Consider the following 17,309-nt stretch of genomic DNA (forward strand, 5'->3'; position numbering starts at 1 on the left):
CCATCGCAGGGATTCAAACCCAGTAAATTAGAGTATTAAAGTCTGGTGCCACCTTCCCAAAGCCCAGGAAGCTTCTGCCCGGTTTAGGGAGGGAGGCACGATGCTCTGACAGGGTCCAAGAGCCCTCCTGGACCTTCCCTAAGCCAAGTGGACTTTGGGAAGGAAGAAGCAGGATTCCAGCATCCTGTCAGAGGCCTGGTGCCTTCTTCCCAAAGCCTTAGGGAGGGAGGTGTGATGCTCATGTTTGCAATGTTGCCCCCCGCTCCAATCGCCCTTGCAAGCTGGCACCCCTGGCCCTAACTGATCCCCTATGAAAAATTTCACTGCACGCCACTCACTGAGGCAGTAACATCGGTAAGTGTAAAAACAGAAACACTGTAATAAAGCAGCTTTTACCTTTGAAGGTATCCAGACCGACTGGTTTTGACAGCTGTGTCCACTAGACCCTCCCTACCAGCCATACAATGGAAGAAGTACTCCTAAAGCACAAATATAACCTCTGTGAGAAAAGGACTCTTGCCCCGTGTAACCAGGCAGCAGCACGCTAAGTAAGGCTCTGCTTAAAACTGGCCTTTCAGAAAGCAATATCCAACAGAACAGAATTAGATTATGCCAGCTTGAAGGCACATTTAAATCACATGAGAGAAATGTAGCCCAGAGAAAAAGAGTCAAGGCGGAAGAACTTACGGGCGGTTTAATGCCAGTGAGGAATCTGCCAGCCACAAACCCCCCTGATCTGGGGGGAAAGTCATAAGGTTGGAAACATGGCAACGATTTGCCAGATGGCATCAAGGGAGGCCTTCGACCTTCCAACTCAATCTGGCCCAGCAAGCAAGAAATCTTTAAGAAGCCAAGAGAGACACAATGAGATACAAACACAAGATCAGATCAGAATTAACTAGCTTACTTCTTTGACTTCTTCAAATAAAAGTATAGCTCTTTAAAATTATGTTGAGTTAAAGCATTGTTATTATTTTCCTTATATTCAAGTTCTGTCACGTAACCTGCAGTTTTCATCCTACTAGAATACAGTGGTACCTCGGGTTACAGATGCTTCAGGTTACAGACTCCGCTAACCCAAAAATAGTACCTCGGGTTAAGAACTTTGCTTCAGGATGAGAACAGAAATCGTGCTCTGGCGGCGCAGCGGCAGCAGGAGGCCCCATTAGCTAAAGTGATGCTTCAGTTAAGAACAGTTTCAGGTTAAGAACAGACCTCCAGAACGAATTAAGTACTTAACTCGAGGTACCACTGTAATCTAAAAAGATCCCCGTTATTTCTCTCTGATATTTATGCATTTAAATACCAACAAGAGAAACTGAAAACATCTAGACAGGAGTGGTGGCTAGCTAATCTTCACTGGCGTCCTAAAATAAGAATGTTCAGAGCAGAACAATTTGTAGTAATGAATGGTCACAAAATGAATCACTGCTATCACTTGGCTACACACAGCGCTCCTGGTTCAGAAGTCTGGACAATGTGGAAGGTATATTGATCTCACTTTACAGCTAAATTGCACTGTCTGAAAATACTACCTGCATAGTATTCACAGTAGAACCTTTGGCACCTGACTGCACCATCAGCTGCAAGTTATTCTCTGGGAAACGGCGGTGAAGTCCAAGAGGCATGCACACCTACAGTTTTGGGGGAATAATAGAAGAAACAAAGTCACTGTGTAAGCCAGGACGACACTACCAAGAAATTTCTGCGTATTGTTACTGGAACTACAATTTCTTTAGTGAAAAAGCAGTATGAATTACTCTGTCAAGAGCTAGTGTAGTGAAGTGGGCAGGAATCTGGACTAGGACCAGGAAAGGTTGAGTCCCTAATGAATGTTAGAATGATGTTGGAATGAAGTTAAGTGGTTTTAGCAGCAATGTTATAAAGGAGTATGTAAAAATGGATTGTTATTAGGTGAGAATGCAAAGTTATAATACATCAAGGTAAAGGATTAAGATAAAAATAAGGAGGGAAAGGATTTGCTGAATTAACTAACTGAACTGGAATACAAAAAAAGGGAGGCGTGAGGAGGTCAGGGAAACAAGCAAATGAAAGACAAGACATGAAAAGATTGATTTGTTTTTAACTGTTTTTATTTTTCTGTATTCTGCATTTTTTTCCTTCTTTTTCTTATTCTGTAATCTTTTTTTTTTGAAACTTTAATAAATATCTTTTTTTTTTTAAAAAAAAAGGAAAGGTTGAGTCCCCCACTCCCCTTGCTATCTATAAGGCCCACTGGGCAGCCAAGGGCCTAACCCACTTCACTTACCGTATTTTTCGCTCTACAGGACGCACCGGACTATAGGACGAACCCGACCACAGGAGGGGGAGAACAGGGGGGATTTTTTTTTCTTGTTCTCCCCCTCTAAACAAGGTGCGTTCTGTGCGTTCACCCGAAGCCTCCGGAGCCCAGCGAGAGTTCCCACTGGACTCCGGAGGCTTTGGATTCCTTTTGACCTGCTCTTTGGGGCTGGCGTGAGGAAGCGCTGCTTTCCCCCACCGCCAGCCTCAAAACCAGGTCGGGGAGCAGCGCAGAGGCAGCGTGCCGCCTTCCCACTGCACCCCGAGCTTGTGGGGCTGGCGATGGGGGGAAGCGTTGCAGCCTCCCCCCACCTTCATACAGCATTCGTAGCCTCCGCAGGGCAGCAAGGTGAAGGCACCCCGCTGCCCTGCGGAGGCTTTGCGAAGGTAACCCCAAGCTAGAACAGCGAGACGGAGCACTGCGCAGCGCTCCGTCTCCCTGTTCTGGCTTTGGGCTTAGCCACGCAGCCTACATTTGCTCTATAGGATGCACACACATTTCCCCTTAATTTTTGGAGGGGGGAAAAGTGTGTCCGATAGAGCGAGAAATACGGTAATTGCTCCAATCATAAAATGGGAGAACTTGTATATTACGTGCCCCTGAGTTCCTCAAACAAATATATAGATACATTTAAGCATCTATATCTATATTTCTGTGGACTGCACAGGAACGACAAGAAGTCCAATACATGAACCAACATTATGTTAGGATGACCTCAAATTGCTTGATGCAAACCTTGTTAATCTCATTGCTGTAATGGTTGACTTCCTCTTTGAATTTCAGATCAACCATGTTAAAATCTCTCTGGTCTTTGTGAAGATGGGCGTCTTGCCACTTCCCTCGGACTTCCTCATCCAATGAGGTTTGAGGCAAGTTAAATGCAGCTTGAACAGCCTGAAAAGAACAAGGCGGTGTTAAGGGCCAAGGCAGGTATAACAATGCAAGGCGGTTGGGGAAGTGAGACCCCCCCCCAAAAAAGTATCAGCTTACCTTTGTACCACACCGGGTGCTTTCTTTAATGATCTTGCGCCTCTTGTGGTCTGCCCGGTGTTTGACCAAGATATCTTCAACTCCTAGAATGAGAAAATAGAACTGAGAGCTTACCCTCTCCCACTTGAGATTCAGCAACAGTTTCTTCAGGGGGTTTTTCCCCTGAAAGGAAGCTCTTCTCTGCTAAACCCAGACAGACTTTCTGCTCTGCTTCGCTTAAGGTAAAGGTAAAGGGACCCCTGACCATTAGGTCCAGTCGTGACCGACTCTGGGTTTGCGGCGCTCATCTCACTTTATTGGCCGAGGGAGCCGGTGTATAGCTTCCGGGTCATGTGGCCAGCATGACTAAGCCGCTTCTGGAGAGGCAGAGCAGCACATGGAAACACCTTTTACCTTCCTGCTGGAGCGGTACCTATTTATCGACTTGCACTTGACGTGCTTTCGAACTGCTAGGTGGGCAGGAGCAGGGACCGAGCAACGGGAGCTCACCCCATCATGGGGATTTGAACCGCCGACCTTCTGATCGGCAAGTCCTAGGCTCTGTGGTTTAACTCACAGTGCCACCCGCGTCCCTGCTTGGCTTACCAATTGCTTTATTTAAGCAACTACCTTTTTATGAATTTTGCAAAATATGTTCAAAGAGCAGAATCTTCCAAAAGACTTAAACAGCAGAAGAACTGTAAATACGACTACGCTGCAAATAATGAATGAAGTCGTTATTGGAAGCCTTTTTTATATAGTGTAACCCTCTAAACCAGGGATGACACAGCCTGAAAGCTGCGTTTCTTCAGGGGCAATATTAGGGGGAGGGACATGTCACTGGTGGGCGGGGGGCAAAAGCAGAAGAAGCAATGAACGTACCGTATGCTACGTTCCACTCATGCTGAAAGTCAAGAGGTTTCAATATACAGCGCTCTCCACCCAATTAAAAAAGAGGCATGTCCAAGGACACGCTCCGAGGCTAAAGCACTCGAGCTGAGTGCAAAGCTGGGAGGGTAAATATAATATAATAATTTATAATAATTTTATTTACGGCCATAGGCCCATACAGGTAAAAACGACACATAAGTAACAACTTGTGCACGTGGGGAAAACAGCCGCCAAAGCACCACTATAACAACAAAATACTATAAGATAGAATGGCATACTACGCCTTAGTTAGCTTGTAGTGCTCCTTGGCGTCACTTTTGGGTAAGGACAGCGACCAAGAACCTTGCCACTTTCAGGGTCGTATGAGTGTCCTTATCCTGCAAGATTTGGGCAAGGTGGAATTTTGGTGGGGTGCCCTCTAGTTTCTGTATGGTTGATCCCAACAAATTTGCCCGTGGCACATTGAACAGGGGGCAAGTGAACATAATGTGCTGGAGCGACTCCGGTGTCTCCTTATCACATTCGCACATGGCGGGGGCTTGGCCCTTTGAGAATCTATGTCTCAGGACGTTGGAGGGAAAAACGTTGAATCTCGCTTTGGTGAAGGCCAGTCTATGGGCAACAGTCGAAAGGGAGGAGAGGTATGATGGAACGCAGTAAGTTAATGTGATACCAATGTTCTGAGGCGAACAAACACCTCCCCCCAGCATATAATTTCGCTGTAGATCAATGTCATCCAGTCTTTGGCGGATCAGTCTTTGAGCAGTAATTTGGTCTAGTTTTAGGGAATCTGAAGGGGAGATTCCATAACTCAGGAGTTTGGCATGAATTCTACTAGTCCAAAGGCTAGAGAATTCATCTCGCCATAAGCATTGGACAAGGTAGTGGTTTGGTAGTCTATGCCACAATGATAACCAATAATTGAAGACTTGCTTCCACAGGCAAGTTTCTAAGGATGCGATCTTCAATTCTAGCCGCATGGCTGCGTTGCTTACGCACAGGGGGAGCATTAGGAGCCGACGTAGGAATTGATTTTGCAGTGTCTCGAGAGGAGCAAGATCTGTCATCACAGCCCAAAGCGGGGCAGCATAAGCAAGCACGGCAACCACTTTTGCCTTGAACACCTTTAGGGCCGAGGGAACATGCAAAGCTCCATCCGAAAAAAAGAATCGGAGGAGCGCATATGACAGAGTTTTGGCCTTGTTAAGTAGGTGTTGAATTTGAGCTTTCCACCCCAAATTGTATTGGAAAATAACTCCTAGGTATTGAAATTTTAGAACTTGCTCTATTTTTGCTCCACCAAGCTTCCATTCGTATAATCTCCGGCTTCTGGAGAAAATCAGAATCTTGGATTTAACATGGTTGATGGTTAATTGGTTGAGTTGACAATACGTGGCAAAGATCTTCAGAGCTCTGGTTAGTCCAACACGTGTATAAGATAGAATTACTGCGTCGTCCGCATATAAAAGGAGTGGGCAGCGGTAGTCCGCTAGTCTAGGCGCGTGTGTACTTAGAGAAGAGTTAACTAGGGGTGCTCGCATGTCGCTGATGAATAGGTTGAATAGACAGGGAGCCAATATACATCCTTGGCGCACTCCCTTGTTTATTGGTATCGAATTTGTGAGGTCGCCCGCAGGAGTAAGTCTCACTCTGGCAAGGGTATCTTCGTGGAGCTGACTTATAAGCCATAAGAGTCTTCTATCAATGCCCTGTTTCGCAAGTTTCTCCCATAGGATATTTCTAGGAACGCTGTCAAAGGCTGCCTTTAGGTCTAAGAAGGCAGCACAGAGGTAGCGCCGGGGAGGAGAGGAGTACTTCCGTGCAAGATGATAAAGAACTATCGCATGATCGGTTGTAGAGCGTTTAGTTCTGAACCCTGCTTGTTCGTGGCCAATCTGATTAGTCTCATCTACCCATCGCAATAGTTTAGTCAGCAAAAAGCTGGCATAAATTTTCCCTACGATCGAAAGGAGGCTGATGTTACGGTAGTTTTCCGGCTCCGTTGGAGAGCCTTTTTTATGAATTGGTACTATAATGGCCTCCTTCCATATTTTGGGGATGAGGCCAGAAGCGTTGATTGCATCGAAGGTTTTGGCCAAGAGGGTAAAGGGTAAAGATGAAGCCTGGGGAGTAATTGTCCCAAGGTTTGGATAGAGAGGCCTGGAGGGTCTTAGGTTCACCACCTTTGCCTTAAACCACAGATTAAAACAAATCCTCCATTGTCTATTTCAGTGTTTCCCAACCTTGGGCCTCCAGCTGTTTTTGAACTACAATTCCCATCATCCCTGACCACTGGTCTTGCTAGCTAGGGATGATGGGAGTTGTAGTCCAAAAACAGCTGGAGGCCCAAGGTTGGGAAACACTGGTCTATTCTATATGCACACAGGTGTCGCTTCCCGAATGCTTGCTAGACAAACATTCACTGATCCGAATATGAGGAATTAGTACCCAAACCTCACTATACAGTGGTACCTCGGGTTACAGACACTTCAGGTTACAGACTCCGCTAACCCAGAAATAGCACCTCAGGTTAAGAACTTTGCTTCAGGATGAGAACAGAAATCGCGCAGCGGCGGCGCGGAATGCCCCATTAGCTAAAGTGGTACCTCAGGTTAAGAGCAATTTCAGGTTGATGATGGACTATATGGAACTTGCTGAACTGACCGGGAGACTCCGAGACCAGAGAGAAGGGATGGTGGAAGAAGATTGGAAGAAGTTTAAGGAATATTTGAAAAAAATATGTTAATATTTAAATCTTAGAATAGCTTTGGAAGTGGATATAGGCGGTAGGGTTAGAAGAAGACAGTGTATTTTATAAGTGATAAAATGTGAAGTTTTTATGGTTAAAGTAAGTGTGGGGGAAAAGGGGAAAAAAGATGGTTAGAAATTATTATATATGTAAACTGCTAAAGATGAAGTAAAATGAAAATCAGATAGGTGGGACTTATGGAAGCTCACTTAACGATGTTCAGAAAAATAAGGATATGACAATAATTTGTTTGTATTGTTTGTCTTTTCTGTTTGTGTTTTTTATTTGTGTTATAAAATGAATATATATATATTTTTTAAAAGAACAGTTTCAGGTTAAGAACGGACCTCTGGAACGAATTAAGTTCTTAACCCAAGGAACCACTGTACACACGACAGATTCAGACAGCTGAACAGACAGAATTTTTACTTCTTTACCTGCCTTTTGTAGGTTGGCTGGGGAACTGTAGCGATCTGTACTTTACTAAGGTTTCAGAGGGTTTCTTTGGGGGGGGGGGAGTCAAAATTCCATGGTCGGGAACACATTGGAAAATTCCTCATAGGAATCAATCAATGGGAACCGTTATTTGTCAATAAAGTTCAGAAAGAAAAGATACACACTTAACCAAGAGAGAACCATCCAAATGCAGATTAAAGGTAAAGGAACCCCTGACCATTAGGTCCAGTCGTGACCGACTCTGGAGTTGCTGCGCTCATCTCGCTTTATTGGCCGAGGGAGCCGGCGTACAGCTTCCGGGTCATTGTGGCCAGCATGACTAAGCCGCTTCTGGCGAACCAGAGCAGCGCACGGAAACGTCATTTACCTTCCCGCCGGAGCGGTTCCTATTTATCTACTTGCACTTTGACGTGCTTTTGAACTGCTAGGTTGGCAGGAGCAGGGACCGAGCAATGGGAGCTCACCCCATCGCGGGGATTCGAACCGCCGACCTTCTGATCGGCAAGCCCTAGGCTCTGTGGTTTAACCCACAGCGCCACCCGCGTCCCTTAAATGCAGATTACTTTCAAATAAAGGATCAGAGCAGAAGTGTCATTTTAGGAGATGTTTTCATTAATATTTTGGGTGCTGAAACAACTGTGTAATTCTTTTTAAGAGAAACAGTAAAGAGAACTGGATTACTCACCCATTGTAAAACCTCTGTAGAACTGCAGGTAGGCAGTGAAGAGCCGAGCCAGAGCTGTGAGCACCTTTCCACCGGTCTCACCACCATAGACCTCATGGCAGCAGTGGACCAGCCCATAGGCAGAGCTACCATAATGTGCCTTATCCAACACCCCACAGAGCAGTTCTCCATTTCTGATGACAACCTGGCAGATATAAAAGACTTCCAAGTCAAGACTTGACTACACCCACACCGAAACTTCCTCTTTTAGTGCACTTTTAGATGCCCATTTTGGTTTTGCGAAAATAGCACAGATCCTTGACCTGCATTTATACTGTAAACTGCTCTGTGATCTTCAGATTAAGAATGGTATAGAAATTTAATTAATTATAGTAATAATAATGCCAGGGTGGACAGACAGGGCCTGGAGCCTCAGAGCCCCATCTGCTCATGTTCAATGTGTGTGCAACTGCACATATGTGCATCGCGCTGAACCCAGAAGTGACCCAAAAACGTCACAAAAAGGGGCAGCACAGGGCAGAGGTGAGGTGGGATTTGCAGGCTATTTCTGTTTCAATGATGTTTCAAATATGCGCAATGTCACTTAAACATGCAGTGCTTCGGAATATAACCCCTGCATAAATAGGGAGTTGCCTGTATTGATCATGTTATGCTCATATGTCAATAAGGACTGTTCTGTCTGGCCAGCAAGGCCAGCCAAAACTCTGGGACCCTTTTCGACCCTGTACATTATTAAACATCGAACCATACCTGCGATTCGCACATAAAGGCAAGACCCGATCCATGAATTCTACTGGCAGAGCCTGTCATCCAGGCTTTCCCATCAATCTTGGCTTTCCCTAGCAAGTTCAGTGGAATGTGATCCTCTGGAATTACATTTATTAACAATGTAGAAACAACCTGCGATGGAATACAAGGTTTGATTACAAATGGAAAAGGAATTCGTTCTGATGTGCAGTTGGTCCCTTCAAAGCATTTACCTACTCCTACCTGTTGGCAAGTGGTGTATTCACCTGTGTGGATAGAACAGCAGGAAGCACATACATACAATGATGAACTGCACAAACACAACAAGGCCTTGGATGCAGGCAACCTATCAAAAGGATCTCTGTGTTTTAGCCATCTTCACCCATCTTTTTGTTTGTTTGTGGGAGGGGGGGTATTGTTGTGTTTTCACTTTTTCATTGTATCCTTTTGCCCTGTATTTTTATTTTGTGAACCACTCTGAGATCTTCAGATGAAGCGCGGTTTATAAAAGAAAACAGTTAAAAATATATTTAGTAAGCACCTATTATGAACTAACGGGAGGTGCTGCATAAAAAACAACAACAAACAATCCCCTGCTCACAGAATTGCATTCTAGGGGGGAAAGGCGAGGGGAGCTGGAGGAAAATGGGGGAAAACATGATGGGCGGGAAAGAGAAGAAAAGAATGAAAAATATGGAAAGAAGCTGAACATAATGGGGGCAGGTGGGGGAAAACATATTGGAAAAGTCCAGCATGTTAAAAGGAAAACTGGGGAGTCTCCAGTCCTGTTTCAGCAGGCAGCAACACAGCCAAGAGCAGCAGGAGGGATAGGGCATATTCTTAACCAGCTAGACTCATTCCTCTTGTTTCTATCCAGGTCTATCAGGTGTATAGCTACAGACTGCTCCTTCACACTATCAAGGGGAAACTGCATTATACAAACAAACAAAAACCACAATCTAATAACTCCAGAGATATAGATATATAGATGTGTGTGTACACACACACACACACACACACACACACACACACAGTGGTACCTCTACTTACGAGCACCTCTGGTTACGTACCCTTCGGGATACGCATGCAGCAAACCCGGAAGTATATGCACCATGCGCATGAGTAGAAGAGCTCTGCTGCACCATGTGCATGCGCAGAACAGGCACCTCTGGTTGCAAAAACCTCGGGACCCAACCAGAGCTCCGGAATTGATCCCGTCCGCAACCAGAGGTACCACTGTATATATGTGTGTGTGTGTGTGTGTGCGTGCACGCACGCGCGCGCACACACACACACACACAAACACCAAATATGTGCCCATTATTTCAGTGAAAGGGCAAGCCTTCAATCATACTGTTCAACTCTGAATAGACTATTTTATTTAAGGTGTACTGGTTAACCTACCTGCTTCCCTGTCCACAAGTGTTGCGGCTTTATAATGGCCGGAGGGAGAAGCTTCACCATTCCTTTTTTGTCTACCAGCCCTTGATACACAAGTTCCACATACTGTTCTCTAGTGAAGAAGGAGCCCCGTGTGGTCATACTGGTACCAGAGATCATGTGATCTTGGATCAAACCTGCGAGCGGCTGCCCATCCTGAGAAATAAACCAGACAGAAAAGGAAGCGTCAAGCGCTATGTTAGCAGGTCCAGTGGGAAATTCTGTAGCTCCTTTAAACACTGCACTTAAAGGATTAAATTACAAATTAACTTGGAAAAGACCTTGGACAAAATCAGCAGCCCACTGTTATTATCACCACACTACAGGCTGGGAGACTGTGGCTCAGAGGGGCTTACAACTGTGAGGCAACGCAACCATCCTGGGGCTGCGAAGCATGAAGGTACTTTAAGGAAGTAAGCGTTAGGGGACGCTGCAAAGTTAATGGCAGGGAGGCTGAGGAAAAGCTCTTTCCCCACAGGCTGCTTCTGCAATAAACACCACCACCCACTTTCTCTCCCTCCCCCCCCCAACGTGGAAAAGGGTGAAAGGCCTCTCCAGACTGCAACGCATCTTGGAGAGGGAATTTTGCTGCTCAAAATGTCATGCAGCAAAAGGCTAACTCAGGCTTCCTCAACCTCGGCCCTCCAGATGTTCTGAGACTACAATTCACATCATCCCTGACCACTGGTCCTGCTAGCTAGGGATCATGGGAGTTGTAGGCCAAAAACATCTGGAGGGCCGAGGCTGAGGAAGCCTGGGCTAACTGCTCTTCTTCCCACCGCCACCCCACACAATGCCACTGCAATCAACTTTGCCATCCCCTCCCTTCAAGACATTACATATACCCTCTGGATTTTTACAATTGCTAAACCATGCTTTCCCCTTCATGGATCACTGCCTTGCCGTGGCGAAGGGGCTTGAATAACTCAGAGAAGCTATGAACTATGCCGAGCAGGGCACCCAAGATGGACAGGTCATAGTGGAGAGTTTTGACCAAACATGATCCACCTGGAGCAGGAACCGGCAAGCCACTCCAGTATCCCTGCCAAGAAAACTCCATGGACAAAGACAGGAGTGCCTGGCATGCTCTGGTCCATGGGGTCACGAAGAGTCGGACACGACTAAACAACAACAACAAAAACCATGCTTTAAAATACCACGGTGGACATTATCATCAGACCCCCATCCCAAAGTTGGTCACTTTGCCAGTGGCTGCCTTAGATTTTCAATTTTCAAAAGCTCCACCCCCCCACCCCCAAAAACACCCCACCTCGAGTTGTACCACAGCTCAGTTATAAAATTATACCACCCTGGCTCCCTCCCAGTGCATAGCCAGCGCTGAATTGACATTGAAATGAAATGAAGGGGTTCTAGTAACAAAGTAAAAGACTATGTAAGAATGGGCTGATGGTAATTGAAAGCTTGAAGTTAATGAATTTGCTGAATTAAATTTTAAGTGGAATACAAAAAAAGGGAGGCGTGAGGAAGTCAGGAAAATAAGTTAACTAAAGAGGAGAAGATAAAAAAGAGGGACTTTTGTTTTTCTGTTTTTTTTTGTTTGTATGTTAATTGTCTGTATTTTTTGTATTTTGTGTTTTTGTATTTTTTCTTGTGTTTTCTTTACTGCTTGTTTTATAACTTTTTATTGTTAAAATTCAATAAAATATCATTAAAAAAAAAATATGAATTCAGAGGCCTTGTGCTCCATTGATTGGCATGCAAATCGATGGCAGCTGGACCCTCCCAGAGCATCCACTGGCAATTCCAAAGCCTGGCAATCTATGCCCACCAATACTTTTTGTAAGTTCACAATCCTGTTTCCTCTGCTGGCAGATAAAGAGTCGTGCAGCACCTATCTTTCCTACCACCACACGGCTGAAAAACAGAGAAGCAAAATGCAAAGGAAGCGGGGGGGGGGGGGGAATCAAGCAACGTCCAACACAATTTGCTCCCCGGTTCACCTTGGGGACAAGATACTGTTCATCAGTACACGCCAGGACGTAGGCTTCAGCTCTGCCCAGTTCGTTCTGAGGGAAGTGGGCGTTCATTTCGTCGCCGTCAAAATCAGCGTTGTAGGCTTTGCAGTTGGCATAGTGAAGCCTCAGGACCTTCTCTTCGGGCAGGATCCTGGCTCGGTGAGCTTGGATGGAGGGTCTGTGAAGGGTAGGCTGCCGATTCAGCAAAAGGACATCTCCGTTTTTAATATGGCGGCACACCTGCAAGAGGTTCAAGTTCAGCCACATATTAAGAAATCTTTCCAAGGGAGTTAGGATAATTTCTCAATACACAGTAGGAGACACAGAGCCTTTCTTCCCTCCTAAAGGCTAAGAAACTGCAACCTGTGTCTCTCCCCTCTTCTTCCTTGATGGTGGAATCCATTGACTGAAACTAATGGGGCACAGGACTCTCATGGAATCCATTGCAGGCCTGAGCAGTTACGTGAGATTGGAGCCAGGTGAAGAGGAGGAAGGAGTCTTGTTACAACACCCTCCTAGGAATTTTTCTTTTTATTCATGGTCCGTTACTTGTTTCGTTTGTTTAATCTGTATACAGTGGTACCTCAGGTTAAGTACTTAATTCATTCCGGAGGTCCGTACTTAAGCTGAAACTGTTCTTAACCTGAAGCACTACTTTAGCTAATGGGGCCTCCCGCTGCCGCTGCGCCACAGGAGCACAATTTCTGTTCTCATCCTGAAGCAAAGTTCTTAACCCGAGGTACTATTTCTGGGTTAGCAGAGTCTGTAACCTGAAGCATATGTAACCTGAAGCGGATGTAACCCGAGGTACCACAGGGTAGTTCACAACAAGATGAGAACTCAAAATACACTATTAAAATGAAAACAAAACAACAAAGCCCCCCCCCAAAAAAAGCATGTTTAAAAGGACACAGCTAGCCAAAGTGGAAGGAGAATTCACAGAGAAGTAAGGAGAACCCAGAATCTGCTTTTCACCTAGTGGTCCAGTACCATCTGGTCAGAATATCAGATACTGAGGCTTCAGAAAGCAATGTTCCATTTGCCTAAGGAGGGAAATGTGTTCCCTTGACTGGGGAAGGTGTTGAGAGGGGACCAGGTTATCCTGCACCCCTTGCTCTAAGTTTTGGACCTGATGGAGCCAGCTTGGTGGTGGACTGCTAGAAGTCCTGTAATCTTCAATGATGCAAGTTGAGTCATCTAGCCAGGGAGGGTTGTGGGGTTTTTTTGTTTTAAGTCTTTAATCTCATCCTCCTAACTTCTAGGTCAGGGGCATTATCCAATATGATGCCCTCCACCTACAACGGTCAGGGATGATGGGACTACAACTCCCATCATCCCTGACCACTGGACCTCCAACCATTTGGAGAGCACTATGTTGGCTGCCCTGAAGTGCCCTTATATGTGAAGCAACTCTACTCACAATTTTTATCCCTGGTTTCGGTGCCCCTGTGGAAGGAGTCAGAAGTTGCTTGGCTATGGCTTCCCTCTGGGTCTGACTGGCTGTGCTCAGTATCGTGCGAGACCCATCTTCGTTGATAACCATGGAAGCACCTGGGTGCTCATTGGGACCATTGATGACCGCCTGCCTCAATTCTTGGACATTCCAGGGAGTTACAGGCTGAGGATAAGTCAGCTTGGTAGCAAACACCTACAAGGAAGAAAAAGCAAAGGCAAGGATCAAGTTCTTGTCCGTGGTATCACAAGAGCAGAGATTCACTTCCATTCTCCTTACTCTTGTCACCCGATTCCAGAAGACTAAGTAATCAGTGTACTAGCGAGATAAATATTATTCGCTGTCATGGGCCTTTAACTCTCACCCACAACTGTAGCAAGGTCAAAATAAGCTGGCCCTGCCTTTTATCATTCCTTCTTCTTCCTCTTTTGGTCCGTCCTTCTCTGTACATTTAGTTTGTTGGCTCCATGTGGGTCCTTTTTTTGGCTGATGTTACTTTGCAAAGTGCTATGTATATTGGTGGTGATACACACATAGTCATTATGTGTTCCCAATGAAGCCTGCCTGACCAATCATCACTGCAAGATGTTTCAGAGGAAATACAGTGGTGCCTCACAAGACGAAATTAATCCGTTCCGTGAGGCTCTTCGTCTAGCGGTTTTTTCGTCTTGCGAAGCAAGCCCATTGACAGCTTAGCGGATTAGCGCTATTAGCGGCTTATCAGCGGATCAGCTGATAAGCAGCTTATCAGCGAATCAGCTGATAAGTGGCTTAGGGCTTAGGAAAAGGGGGGGGGGGGAAGGGGAAAAAACCCCGCAGGAACTCGCAAGACATTTTCGTCTTGCGAAGCAAGCCCATAGGGAAATTCGTTTTGCGAAGCACCTCCAAAATGGAAAACCCTTTGGTCTAGCGGGTTTTCTGTCTTGCGGGGCACCACTGTATATTAGAAGACACAAATTCCCAGCTTTAGAAGTAAGGTCCAGCTCCAAGGGCCTTCTGGCGGTTCCCTTACTGCAAGAAGTGAAGTTACAGGGAACCAGGCAGAAGGCCTTCTTGGTAGTTACATGCACCTTGTAGAACACCCTCCCATCAGATGTCAAAGAGCAAATCAATTATATGACTTTTCATAGACATCTGAAGGCAACCCTGTTTCAGGAAGCTTTGAATGCTAAATGTTTTCTTGTGTTCTATTACGGTGGTACCTTGGTTTAAGAACAGCTTAGTTTATGAACAACTTGGATGAAGAATGCTGCAAAGTTTGTGAACTTTGCCTTGGAAGCAGAACATGTTCTGCTTCCTGTTGAGTGTAAATCGAGTCCCCCGCTGCTATGGGAAAGAACGCCTTGGTTTAAGAATGGACTTCCGGAACGGATTAAGTTAGTAAACCAACATACCACTGTATATTCTGTTGCAAGCCACCAAAGTGGCTGGGGCAACCCAATAAGATGGGTGGGGTACAAGAACGACTACTACTACTACTACTACTACTATTATTATTATTAAAGACAACATCTTCTAAAATTATGGAAAGGTATAAAAATGCCAACCCCCAAAATCTCCACAATGATAAACCACCTTCTGCACTAAGTAGGCTTCTCTTACCATAGGAATGCCAATTTCATTGGTCCGAATGTACATGTCAGGGCAAATGACTGACCGAGCTGCATAATCCACTCGCTTTCCCATCATATGCTTGCGGAACAGGCCATCTTTTTTCTCCAGAAACTTTATCACAAATGGGGAGGGGGAGGGGGGAGGGAGAGGGAGAGAGAGAGACGGACAGACATTTTCACTATTTTGACCTATTTAGGTTTTCAAGAAACAACAACAAACCTCTGGTTATGTGAAACATATTCAATAAACACACAAGATGTAACCGGCTGTACGTTTGAAAAAATAAGATATACTTATTCATTGTATTGAATTGTAGGTTTCAACAGAAGCAGCTCATAAAGGAGAAGACCCAGTGGATCAGTTCATTCTTGTCTATTTAGGTTTTCAGCATCAAAGTTCAAGGAAATCTACATGAAACTGCTGGGGAAGGTCATCTGGTGAGGTGCCCTCAATATACGAATGACACCTAACTCAACTTCTCATTTACATTCAAGTCAGGTGAGATGGCGCAGGTTCTGAACTGTTGGATGAGGGCCAATAATCTAAAACTCAGTCCTTACAAAATGGACATTTGGTGGATTATGTGGTTTGTCTGCTCAAGGAAATGGTGTTCAGCAGATGAGGATTTACTCCCCCTAAAGCAGACATAGGGGGAACTCTGGCCTCTCAAATCTTGGACTCCAGCCAGCATAGCCAGCAGTCAGGGATTGTGCGAGTTGGAGCCCAACAATATCCGAAGGCATCGTATTGGCTACTTCCATGCCCTTAAAGATCAGGCTTAAGGTCTGGGGTTGCTCCTAAACCCAACTTTGTCACTAGAGATTCAGGTGGCCTGTATATCATTGTGTGACTTGCATCAGCCAAGATTGGTTATGGTAATCCATGCTCTGGAAAAATCCAGAATTGGATATCACAATGCATTATTTTCAAAAGCTGCTTGCAAATTAGTTTTAAGCCTAGCAGCTGTATTCTAAACGAACTGGGACTGAAAGTTGGAAGCCTATCATGCCAGCACTTACAAGAACTGCACTGGCTTCTTGTTCGTTTTAGAGCACATTTTGAAACGTCGCTGCGTACCTTCAAAGCCTTAACATGGCTTGGGACCTGGATACCTGAAGGAAGTCTGGTCCCGTATCAGCCAGCCCACCTGAAGTCACTGGTGGAGAACTCTCATCTGGGTGGGCTCCCCAATATATTTGAGACGAGATGGGTAGTGACTTGACAGACCTATTTTTGGTGCTGGTACCTCATTTATGACAATCCCTCACCACTCCTTAGGCCCTCCTAGTTAGGCCTTCTCTGCTATCTTTTTTGGCTCCAAATGAATGTTTTCTTTCATTCTCCCAGACTTTTAAACTTCTGTCTCTTAACTTAGCTTAAGTGCTGCTTGATTGCTGGCTTTATTACAACTGGTTTGTTTTGCTACAGTGTCTTGGTATTCTGTTCTTTATATTTCACTGTGACCTGTGCTGGGAGCAGTTTTGCTGAAGAGCATTTTTAAAATACAGTGGTACCTCGGGTTAAGAACTTAATTCGTTCTGGAGGTCTGTTCTTAATCTGAAACTGTTCTTAACCTGAAGCACCACTTTAGCTAATGGGGCCTCCTGCTGCCTCTGTGCCGCTGCCGCTGCATGATTTCTGTTCTCATCCTGAAGCAAAGTTCTTAACCTGAGGTAATATTTCTGGGTTAGCGGAGTCTGTAACCTGAAGCGTCTGTAAACCGAGGTACCACTGTATGCAAAATAAGTGTCAGGAATACAGTCGTACTTTGGAAGTCGAACGGAATCCATTCCGGAAGTCTGTTCGACTTCCAAAACTTCTGATTGGCTTCTGATTGGCTGCAGGATGCTCCTACAGCCAATTAGAAGCCGTGGAAGCCCCATTGGGAGTTCGGCTTTCAAAAATAGTTCACAAACAGGAACAGTCACTTCCAAGTTTGCGGCATTCGGGAGCCAAAACATTCGAGGACTAAGCCATTTGAAAACCAAGGTACGACTGTAGTTCACAATGTATCAAACTCCTTCCAA

The 17,309-nt window shown here is 45.3% G+C and overlaps 1 protein-coding gene across 1 annotated transcript in view; it reads right to left on the reverse strand.

The window, feature by feature from the left end:
- Positions 1-17,309, reverse strand: part of POLR1A (RNA polymerase I subunit A) — a 43,765-nt gene that overhangs the window by 16,613 nt on the left and 9,843 nt on the right. Inside the window, exons 11-21 of the mRNA XM_079949249.1 lie at positions 15,271-15,393; positions 13,636-13,863; positions 12,201-12,455; positions 10,204-10,395; positions 8,803-8,952; positions 8,053-8,236; positions 3,293-3,375; positions 3,038-3,196; positions 1,536-1,634; positions 688-840; positions 397-479 (exon numbers count right to left, since the gene is read on the reverse strand). Coding sequence (XP_079805375.1) covers positions 397-479; positions 688-840; positions 1,536-1,634; positions 3,038-3,196; positions 3,293-3,375; positions 8,053-8,236; positions 8,803-8,952; positions 10,204-10,395; positions 12,201-12,455; positions 13,636-13,863; positions 15,271-15,393 — 1,709 coding nt within the window. The remainder of the gene's footprint in view (positions 1-396; positions 480-687; positions 841-1,535; positions 1,635-3,037; positions 3,197-3,292; positions 3,376-8,052; positions 8,237-8,802; positions 8,953-10,203; positions 10,396-12,200; positions 12,456-13,635; positions 13,864-15,270; positions 15,394-17,309) is intronic.

This window comes from Podarcis cretensis, assembly GCF_951804945.1.
Source record: "Podarcis cretensis genome assembly, chromosome: 13".
Lineage (NCBI taxonomy): Eukaryota > Metazoa > Chordata > Lepidosauria > Squamata > Lacertidae > Podarcis > Podarcis cretensis.